Source organism: Salvelinus sp. IW2-2015, linkage group LG30 (assembly GCF_002910315.2).
Source record: "Salvelinus sp. IW2-2015 linkage group LG30, ASM291031v2, whole genome shotgun sequence".
In the NCBI taxonomy this organism is placed as follows: Eukaryota; Metazoa; Chordata; class Actinopteri; order Salmoniformes; family Salmonidae; genus Salvelinus; species Salvelinus sp. IW2-2015.
In genome coordinates this window covers 19364321-19375988 of record NC_036869.1, presented here as the reverse complement: position 1 = coordinate 19375988, position 11668 = coordinate 19364321, and the positions used below count along the sequence as shown (strand labels likewise).

Genomic DNA, 11668 nt, shown 5'->3' with positions numbered 1-11668 from the left:
CATAACAGTTACAACATAACAGCTACAATTCATTCATATACTTGTATACCAGTTTAGACCATTCATATTTGTTTAATGTGTTATGTATAGTGCATTCATTTATATTTTTACCTTAATTATTCATAAATAGAGGAGGAGTATAACAGAAAGCTTTTTCCACTGAATGCAGCTTAAGTTTCATTATCCCAGTGGGACACTGAAACTTGGTTTAAAACGATGTAAGAAATGTTGAATCTTTTGTTTATGTTTGATTGAATTGTTTTACTTAACTCTCCCTCCTCTCAATATATCTTCCTCTCTTCTTCTGTCTTTCTCTCATCCTGTTTCCTTCTATCCCTTCATCAGAGATGGTACGGACAGCCACGCCGTTCCCCATGGTGTCGCTGCTCTTCGTCTTCACTGCCTTCGTCATCAGTAACATCGGACACATCCGGCCACAGCGCACCATCCTGGCCTTCATCTCCGGAATCTTCTTCATCCTCTCAGGTACGGAGCCACATGCTTTTTTATGATGAAAGGAAATTAACTTTCCCATTGGCTGTTGTTTTAATGATGTTCAGTATTTAAGATACTTATTGGTTGATGAGAGCTGCCAATGGTATGTAAAGTTGGTTCTGTGTGGTTTGGGTCTGGAACCCCCCTGATTGGTTGTTGGTTTAGTGGCTTGGCTGACAGCGTATCCTGATCCTCAGTTGTCTATAATTACATCAGTTTCTATTTGGGGGTATTGCAGATCTTGCTCACAGATGCTAGCCTAGCATGAGATGCTGCTGACAGAGCAGTTATTCGCCCATCTTGTCCTTATTACATGTCACTGACCTGCAGCAGTGAACGATTGTACTGATTCAGGCTCAAATTGAATAAGTAATGGTTTTCTAGTAGTTAATTCAATGAAGGTATTTGTTTGTGTAAATATTGAATTATAAATGTGCTGTCCTGTATTATACAGTGCATTCGGAAAGTATTCAGACCCTTTGACTTTTTCCACATTTTGTTACATTAAAGCCTTGTTCTAAAATTGATTAAATTGTTTTTTCCCCTCATCAATCTGCACTCAATACCCTATAATGACAAAGGAAATACAGGTTTTTAGACATTTTTGCAAATGTATTAAAAATATAAAACTGAAATATCACATTTACAGAAGTATTCAGACCCTTTACTCAGTACTTTGTTGAAGCACCTTTGGCAGTGATTACAGCCTTGAGTCTTCTTGGGTAKKAAGCTACAAGCTTTCTCCCATTCTTCTCTGCTGGTCCTCTCAAGCTCTGTCAGGTTGGATGGGGAGCGTCGCTGCACATCTATTTTCAGGTCTCTCCAGAGATGTTCGATTGGGTTCAAGCCCGGGCTCTGGCTGGGACACTCAAGAACATTCAGAGACTTGTCCCGAAGCCACTCCTGCATTGGCTTGGCTGTGTGCTTAGGGTCATTGTCTTGTTGGAAGGTGAACCTTCACCCCAGTCTGAGGTCCTGAGTGCTCTGGAGAAGGTTTTCATCAAGGATCTCTCTGTACTTTGTTCCGTTCATCTTTCCCTCGATCCTGACTAGTCTCCCAGTCCCTGCCACTGAAATACATCCCCACAGCATGATGCTGCCACCACCATGCTTCATTGTAGGGATGGTGCCTGGTTTACTCCAGACGTAATGCTTGGCATTCTGATCAAATAGTTTAATCTTGGTTTCATCAGACTAGAGAATCTTGTTTCTCATGGTCTGAGATTCCTTTAGGTGCCTTTTGGCAAACTCTAAGCGGTTTGTCATGTGCCTTTTACTGAGGAGTGCCTTCAGTCTGGCCTCTCTACCAAAAATGTCTGATTGGTGGAGTGCCGCAGAGATGGTTGTCCTTCTGGAAGGTTCTCCCATCTCCACAGAGGAACTTTGGAGCTCTGTCAGAGTGACCATCGGTTTCTTGGTCACCTCCCTGACCAAGGCCCTTCTCCCCTGATAGCTCAGTTTGGCCGGGCGGCCAACTCTAGGAAGAGTCTTGGTGGTTCCAAACTTCTTCCATTTAAGAATGATGGAGGCCACTGTGCTCTTGGGGACCTTCAATGCTGCAGACATTTTTTGTACCCTTCTCCAGATCTGTGCCTTGACACAATCCTGTCTCGGAGCTCTACGGACAAGTCCTTCGAACTCATGGCTTGGTTTTTGCTCTGACATGCACTGTCAACTGTGGGACCTTATATAGACAGGTGTGTGCCTTTCCAAATCATGTCCAATCAATTGAATTTACCAYAGGTGGACTGGAAACAGGTTGCACCTGAGCTCAATTTCTAGTCTCATACCAAAGGGTCTCAATACTTATGTAAATAAGGTATTTCTGTTTTTTTAATTTGCCAACATTTAAAAAAAACTATTTTCATATGGGGTATTGTGTGTAGATTGATGAGGAATTGTTTTTATATAATCCATTTTAGAATAAGGCTTTAATGTAACAAAATGTGGAAAAAGAGAAGGGGTCTGAATACTTTCCGAATGCACTGTACTTATGCTAAAATGTGTATTCTATTCTACTGAGCCATTTACTTTGTGTTCGTATTCTTATATATTATTATTTCATATTGTTGTTGAATAGACAAGAAGGAACCTGCAAGTAAGCATTTCGTTGGACTAATAAAACTTGAAACTTGACATTCTGGGCTGTGAATTGAGAAAAAAAAACGTAAAATATTGTAAAACCACAACAGCTTCAGATAATTGGTCCCAAGAAACGACTTGAGAACTTGACTGGACTTGAGAAATATTGAGTTTGTTGTTGTTATTCACTCGGTTTCTTTGAAGCCATTTGAACAAACGGACAACTCTATAGATGCTCAGCGTGGCATTGTTCTCAATGTCTTTGCCCTAGAAAAGATGTTATGGTTGCCAATGAATTCAATTTCATTAACATTCCACAACACAACATATAGAAAATGTAACGTTCTCACGCCCTGATTCAGGATCAGGATCATACGTCCTAACCCAAACCATTCTGAAAAAACAGAATGGAAGTCGCAAACTGGCTCCGGTGCAGCCTGCCTTTCTTCAGAGAGGGACAGCTCTCTGTTCTGAGTTTTCTAGCACACCCACGCAGAATGTCTGACTTCTGCTGAGAGGGAAGCAGGCGAGGAGCTAGCAGCAGCTAGCCACAGCTCCCCCTGCTGAGACAGTAAGGGGGAGCCAGGTCACTGGTTCCCAGGAGCTTCGGTCGCTGCTGCTGCAGCTGCTGTTACTGCTGCCTGCTGGAGCCTGCTGCCTGAATCTCCTGCTGTTGTTTTTGTGGTGCTGGTCAGGGCTGATTATGTAGTGGGGCTGTTGTGCTGGTTAATGGTGGTGGAGGTTTTTTGGGTCAGAGGTTGCAGAAGCCGAGGCTGGCTGGCTGGGGTTTTCTTTCTCTTCCATCACTCGACTTCTATTTTGTCCTCGTTTATCGCAAATTCGCAGGCATGCAGGCAGTGGTTGGGATTTGGTTTCCATTTAGAAAGTATAATAAGGCTAATTTATTCAAAGTAATGAATAATGAAAATGTGGTTCAAGAAGGGGTCTTGTGGATCTTCTTATTCAGTTGTTTTATTGTTGTTTTTTAATGCGTCAGGGGAAATGTGCTCAAATGTTTGGCCATACGAGCTCTTTTCAGTGTGAAGGCAGAAACATGTAGCAACAATGGTGGCTGTCGGAAGGCTATCTGAGCAAACAATTGAGATACTGCGGTTATTTTCAGCAGTGGCACTAATTTAGCTAGTCTAGTGTATTACAGCTGTGGCACTCATATGTGTAGTAGTAGCAATGTATCATAATCACGTTTTACTATCTATAATTTATGATTCTTGTTTTCATAAAATAACACTCTCATAAAAAAAACACACATCTCACTTTGACTTGCATTGTTGTGAAAACAAAAAGATTTGCACTGTACCCTGTAATAACACCTGCAATCCTGTACATGTTACTATTAAACTTTAAATCTAAATAATACCTGGAATTCTACCTGGAACCAAAAAGGGTTCTTCAAAGGGTTCTTTTTAGGTTCTAGATAGCACCTTTTTTTCTAAGAGTGTAGGCCACATACTGTCCCACTTTCGGGTCTGTCTTGCCCTCTATGTCGAGGGGATCTATTTGGATGCCAAGGCAATAAGCAGTCAGAGATGTACTCGTATAAAATAATACTATGTCTCTCCACCTTTCTTTTCATCTCAAACTCTCTCCCTCCATCTTGCTCACTGTGTATCCTGCTGTCTCCAAATCGCTCTCTCGCTCTCCCTACTACCCACCCTCCCCTTCATGTTCACACTCTCTGACCCATTCCCCCACCCACTCTTGCCCCTGGCGTTTGTCCCTTCCCTCCTCCCTTCCGCTCTCTTTCCTCCACCCTTCTCTCTCTCATTCTCACTTATGATTCCCCATCACCCTTCCTCTCTCGCTCACTGTTTCCTATAATCTCCTCAACACTGCGCACTCCCTCTCTCCCCCTTTCCATCCTTTCTCTCTCTCTCTCTCTCCTCTTCCTCTCTCCCCCCTCYACTGGCTCGCCGCTTCTCCCCTCCTTCTTTCTCTCCCCTCTTCTCTCCCCCTCTCCATTCCATCTCTCTCTCATCTCTCTCTCTTTCCACTACTCCTTCCCATGTCTTTCTCTGCCTCTATGCTCCTCATTGCCTCTTTTTTCGCTCCATGCTTTCTCTTTCCCTCCCTTTTTCTCTCCACCCCGTCCTCTCCTCCTTCTCAGGGCTGAGCCTGGTGGTGGGCCTGGTCCTCTACATCAGCAGCATCAACGACGAGGTGATGAACCGGCCACGTGAGCCCGAGCACTTCTTCCACTACCACTACGGCTGGTCCTTCGCCTTCGCTGCCAGCTCCTTCCTCCTCAAAGAGGTCAGCACACCTGTCCGCCTGCCAGCGTAGCGCCCGACCACTAACTATTAACCCCTGCTAACTGCTAACCGACTAGCTTAGTGCTTCACTGTTAGGACCCCCCCCAACTCGCATCAATATTCATAAATGTTAATAGCGCACACTTTAGGGCGACAGCTCTTGTCACAGCGGCAGCTTAAAAACGCTGCTGTTGTCACATGAATATACAGTTCGCTAGAGGGCTTTTCTTTTTTTCCCAGCCCCTCTGCAGTGGCAGGAGGAAGAGGAGGGGGAAATAGCGCTTAGCATTGGCGTCGACGTGCTCAAGTTTCAAGGATGTTGTACTAAGATGTCAGCGATGAATAGTGGATGAGGATGTAAATGTTTGTGTCGGCTGTTTGGTGCAACATTGCATTTTTGATAACGAGTTATTACACGGAGAAGCGGTTTGAGCACTGTTATGTCTTCAGAGGTTTGTGCATCACAGAGACATATTCCACAGTTGAAAATAACTCACGCATGTAATGTTATTCAAATGTTTAGTATTTCTATTAATTCAAAACATTGTGTTGCTCTTTCAGGATGCTACATTACATCCTGTTGTATTGCGTTTTTATTAAAGGCACAGTGCAGTCAAATACGTGATTTACCTGTGTTTTATATATATATTCTTCCACACTGTGAAATTGTGAAAATGATTATAATGCCCTTTTAGTGTAAGAGCTGTTTGAAAAGACTTCTAGAAAGGTCTGCCTGTTTTGGAGTTTATAGACCATTAATACAGTTCCAAACCTCTCTGCCAATAGCAGCTAGTTTTCAGTTTTCCCTTCCCAACTCAGACCACTCCCAGACAGTCCTAACAAAATCCTTGAATGAGAAATGACTCTTTGCTAAGAAGCTATCTTTGTTTCTTCTTGATCATTTTAATTGAAAACAATCACTGTGCTATACAATTACTACTACTACTACTATTTCTACTTTAATTGAAAACAGTCACAGTAAGGTACTTCATCGTTACCCAGACATGATTTGATATTGAGATAAAAACGGCTGCATTGGACCTTTAAATGTTCCAGTGTTTGTTGTGTTTCATAGTCCAATACTGTATGTCATTTTTATATAATATAATACATTTTTATTTAGGCTTCTTTTTGCTGTGGTTCATAGTGTGCCTGATGTATGACTGCCAAATGTGTCACTTATGACTTCTTTGTGATGGTGTTTCATGTCATGTAGTAATATGAGTCACAGTATCTTATAGTGTGCTTGCGCTGCTCTCTCCCAGGGGGCCGGGGTGATGTCAGTGTACCTCTTCATGAAGCGCTACGCCGAGGAGGAGATGTACCGGCCCCACCCGTCCCTCTACCGCCCCCGCCTGTCCGAGTGCAGCGACTACAGCGGCCAGTACCTTCACCCCGAGTCGTGGCCTCCTCCGCAGAGGGGCCGCAGCGCGTCTGAGGTCTCCAGTGACATCTCCATCCAGCTGAACCAGACGCCCCCGCCGCCCAAGGGCAGCTCCCAGCAGCAGCAACAGCAGCAGGCCCCGTCCTCTGGCCCCTCCTCGGGCGCCAGCTACCAGCAGTCCTCCTCCTCCTCCTCCTACCCCCACCACACCATGTCCTCCCACCCCCTCCACTCCAGCCACCACACCATGTCCTCTCACCCCAGCGGGCCCCCTCCCCAGTCCATGCCCATGGCCATGCCCCCCTCTGCCCAGGCCCCTCCCCGATACCACCAACACATGCGCATGAGTGCCTCGCCATGCTAGAAGGGGGAGTGAGGGATGAGGGAGGGGGGTAGACAGAGTTGGGGTTGGCTCTGTTATACACGCAACACACAGAGACAGATGCAAACACACACGCACATACACACACCCAAACACACAGATGCACGCATGAAGAGTGTGGGAGGAGAGATGGAAGCGAGGATGAGAGAAGGAGATTTAGGAGATCAAGAGAAAGAAGGGAATGAACGAGGGAAAGAGAACGAGGTGGGCGGAGGATGATTTAAAATGTATGCCGTGCCTCAGATGAAGACAGACATTTTAGCAAACTTTCAGAGAGAGGGAGGAAACGAGAGAGGGAGAGAGGGGGATATGATCATTATTTACACAATAAGAAAAAGAGGGAGGAGAGGTATGGGGGGCTGTGAAAAAGAGTGCTGCTGTTTCAGAAGAATAAGCATAAGATGCATTTCAAGCACTAACACACACAAGAATCAAGGACACATTGTATATGCATAGAGATTTATACTTAAACTGTATAGACATTTTTCTTTAAGTGCTGGGAAGTTGAAAAATGAACCATGTTTGTCTTTCATGAGATGTGTATTACTGTATGATTAGGTCTATCATTGTATTAATTGTTTGTATTGGAGAGGCATTGTTGGATGAATGTTCCCATAGACTTCTGAAGATCATTCAAGATGGTTCTGTGACTCAAACTGTACATATTGTAACATATCAGATTCTCCTCTGCAGTTCGCATTCTTCTACTATACATGTCCAGGTCGCAGGCTTCAGCATCCATTTTGGAATCCATAAAAACACTTGAATTTTTGTTGTTATGTTTTTGACAAAAATGTCGTGGTAACAAAGAAAATCCATAACTTTCCATCATTTATAAACATTTACGACTGAGAATATAAAAAAGCACCTATTTTACTACCAAGAATGAGAGCATATTTGCAGATCCCGCGAGGCTTAGGATCTTCCTTTGATTGCCAATTAGCTTGAGTGTTCATATTCTGTAGCACATGGCTGATTACCAGTAGAGTAACTTCTCTTTATAGTTACCAGAAGAGCTTCCCATTTAGCTATGGAGTAGATTGATGAAGTATAAAGACTGTTTGTTTTGAAATGTTTACTTTTCTCCTTCTGACTGTGACTGGGTTTATATAATACATGCTGCTTATGTATCCTACCCACTGTACTACATGTTTACATTCTATTCTATGTGTATTGGTATACTTATAGTAAATGTAACACACACACACACACACACACACACACACACACGCCAAACCAACCACACACACACACACACACACACACACACACACACACACACACACACACACACACACACACACACACACACACACACACACACACACACACACACACACACACACACACACACACACACACACACACAACACACACACACAACACACAACAACACAGCTCAACATCTCATGGATAACTAATACTACACTACTACTACTATTTCTACTACTAATATCAAAATAAAGATTGTGGCCATTATCATTAGCTATGTTTATAAACATCTGTATTATAAAAAATAATGTAAGTAAATGGAACATGACAACTTATAAAACCATACATGAGGATGTGAAAGAAAGAAAGGGGTTACTATGAGTTTAACATGGTCTAATATAAAGCACAGTAATGTATTTCAAGACAGCGTCTATGTTAGTGAGGTCTAAACGAGAGCAAAACATGACCAATGGGTCTCTGTACCACCCTCTAGTGCTGTTGCTGTGAGTGATAGCTCTGCATCTGGGTTGAACTTTTGTATCATGACATGCACACTTTTGTAGCGAACAAGACCGATAGCAATTCCTGACTTGGGGATAGATTTATAACAAAGTCTTGCAATATCGCCGTACAAATAGTGAACAAATCCCACTAGCCATTGAATTGCATTCCAATTGTTTTCCTAATTCCAGATTCTTTCCTGCAATCAGATAACTTGATCAAATGTATTTTAATATTTATATTGTTCATTATGTAGCAGATGCACCTACACATGTGATGGAAGGTAGTATTATTTAGTTTGGGACCCAGGACAGTGATGTACAGCCTATAATAGACTATAGAGTAAAATACATTAATTCAATATCAAAGAACAGGACTGGCTCCTGCTGGAGAGAAAATTATAAGATAACTAATATTTGTAGCTTGTTCTATAATCATAATAGGTAGAATAGCGTATTGGTGTATTTGTATTAAAGCTATAGTGTAATATATATATATATATATTTATATATATGTATATTTATAAAATATAGGCCTATTATAGGCCAATTATGATTTGGTGTGAGAGGTTGATTAATTGAAAGAGTGAAAGAGGGAGAGAGCGAGAGGGAGAGAGAGGTGACAGGGGTAGCTATAAGAATTGTTTAAAACAAATGCTAAAACTATTTTGTATTTTGTCAATGAAGTTTTTTCCTCTGTTGTTTTTCCTCATTAAACTTCTCTCTTAAATTGAGGTTTACTTTCAGAGAGCCACATGGCTTCACTAGCCAACGAATGTTATTGAAGTTGAGGATGATTGGGGTTTTCTGTAGCTAAAGTTAGATTCTGTTTTTTTCTCCACGTTTGCCTTTCCCCCCCTCCCCCCAACTGTTCATTGATTTCCTTAGGCTTCTTTTAGTGCCTTCACTTCTTCCTCCTCTCGCTTTCCATCCCCTCATATATGACTACCTTTTGAACTTTATTGATCAGTTGTCTTGGTTTGTTTCTCAAATCCCCATTAATGTAATGTCTCTTCTCTTTGCAGGCCTCGTTTTTCACTCATTCTCGATGACTTTCTTCTTTTGTTAAGGCGCTCTCTTAGAACCTGTCTTTGAGCTTATTCAAATGAACTGTGCCTATCAACAGTAGCAGAGATCAAAGCTATTCATTATTATTAGGATTATTATATGATAATTATTGTTGTTACTTACTATTATTATTAGTGTAAATATGTTACCCATATTTACAACAAAATCAATGGTACTATTTAGTAGTAATAATGACAATAATGCCATTTTCTAATGAATCTGAGCGATTGTTCATACCTGAGAACATGAATAATGTTATGCCTGGGGTTGTTGAGTAACATGTCATTGTTCTACAGCTATTGAATAAATCCTAGGGGTAAATCTGTGTGTGTGCTTAATGGTCGTGGTCAGATGTCATTTCGGTTTTTGACTGCACACACAATCACACACACACACACACACACACACACACACACACACACACACACACACACACACCACACACACACACACACCACACACACCACAACCCACACAAACACAACCCACACCACACACACACACACACACACACACACACACACACACACACACACACACACACAAGAACCTACCACCAATGTCAGGAACTTTTAGAGCTGAAAAGATCAACATGGCTAAACTATATTGAGGTGAAATCCTGTTTTCACACTGCTGTAGAGAATGAATAGCAGGACTGGAGATTGACATTCTGACATATTTTATATAGCTTGGTAATGCCCGCTGCTTTTGTGTTATTCCAAAGCTCTGCTTATTCAAGTGTGTGTGTGTGTGTGTGTGTTGTGTGTGTGTGTGTGTGTGTGTGTGCGCGTGCGTGCGTGCGTGCGTGCGTGCGTGCGTGCGTGCGTGCGTGCGTGCGTATGCAGGGGCGGACTAGTAAAGATGTAATTTGATGGGGGTCCAGTGTATTTCCAGAGTTTTGGTGGGGTCAGATGAATGGCTCAGTGTGGTGTGTGTGTGTGTGTGTGTGTGTGTGTGTGTGTGTGTGTGTGTGTGTGTGTGTGTGTGTGTGTGTGTGTGTGTGTGTGTGTGTGTGTGTGTGTGTGTGTGTGTGTGTGTGTGTGTGTGTGTGTGTGTGTGTGTTTTATGGGGGCTGGGTACAGGTTACACGTTACCTATACTTAATCACCTTTGGATATACTGGAAATACAATTGCAGACCATCAAAGCTGAGAGTGAACAGGTATTTCAGGTTTGCATTATGTTTTATGCCTATGTAAATAGAATTGTAATTCTATGAGTAGGCCTACAAAGACTGTTAGATGAATTACCTGTCACTTTAACTTTAATATGCATAACATCATGAATTCAATGCATTGTCACAATTAAGTTTTACATTACTTATGCCAGGATGAACAGCAATTTATCTCTCAATTGACTTCATTTATTGACCCACCATAGGCTATAAATCACTTCAAATTACACATTAAAACTTATTTCAAACATTGTACAAACTGTAGCCAATACCATGAACTGTTGGTGATAGTCTACATTTGAACATGGTATACATTTTTAGCCCTGATTGCTAGCTGATGCTTTATGACACATGCAGGAAAGGCTTCACAGGCTACCTACTGGGTGCAAGTGGACACAGCCCAGGTATTCTGTATCGTAGAGATTTAGGTTGTCACTTAAAACCCTCACAAACTTTTGCAGATGCACAATTGAGAGCATCCTGTCGAGCTGTATCACCGCAGGGCTCTCCAGAGGGTGGTGCGGTCTGCACAACACATCACCGGGGGCCAACTACCTGCCCTCCCGGACACCTACAGCACCCGATGACACAGAAAGGCCAAAAATATCACCAAGGACAACAACCACCTGAGCCACTGCCTGTTCACCCTGCTACCATCCAGAAGGCGAGGTCAGTACAGGTGCATCAAAGCTGAGACTGAAAAACAGCTTCTACAGTATCTCAAAGCCATCAGACTGTTAAACAGCCATCACTAGCACAGAGAGGCTGCTGCCTACATACAGACTTGAACTCATTGGCCACTTTAATAAATGGAACACTAGTCACTTTAATAATGCCACTTTAATAATGTTTACATATCTTGCATTTCTCATTGTCATGCCCTGACCTTAGTTATCTTTGTTTTTTTTATTATTTTGGTTAGGTCAGGGTGTGACATGGGGGATGTATGTGTTTTGTCTTGTCTAGGGGTTTTGTATGTTTATGGGGTGTTGACTAGTCTAGGTGTTTGTATGTCTATGGTTGCCTAGATTGGTTCTCAATTAGAGGCAGCTGTTTATCGTTGTCTCTGATTGGGAACCATATTTAGCCAGCCATATTCCGT

The 11668-nt window shown here is 42.4% G+C and overlaps 1 protein-coding gene across 1 annotated transcript in view; it reads left to right on the top strand.

Annotated features, from left to right (window-relative positions):
• Positions 1–7384, top strand: part of LOC111954896 (voltage-dependent calcium channel gamma-7 subunit-like) — a 31154-nt gene extending 23770 nt beyond the window's left edge. Inside the window, exons 4-6 of the mRNA XM_023974815.2 lie at positions 346–486; positions 4703–4848; positions 6113–7384. Coding sequence (XP_023830583.1) covers positions 346–486; positions 4703–4848; positions 6113–6595 — 770 coding nt within the window. The 3' untranslated portion in view covers positions 6596–7384. The remainder of the gene's footprint in view (positions 1–345; positions 487–4702; positions 4849–6112) is intronic.
• Positions 7385–11668: the final 4284 nt, after the last annotated feature.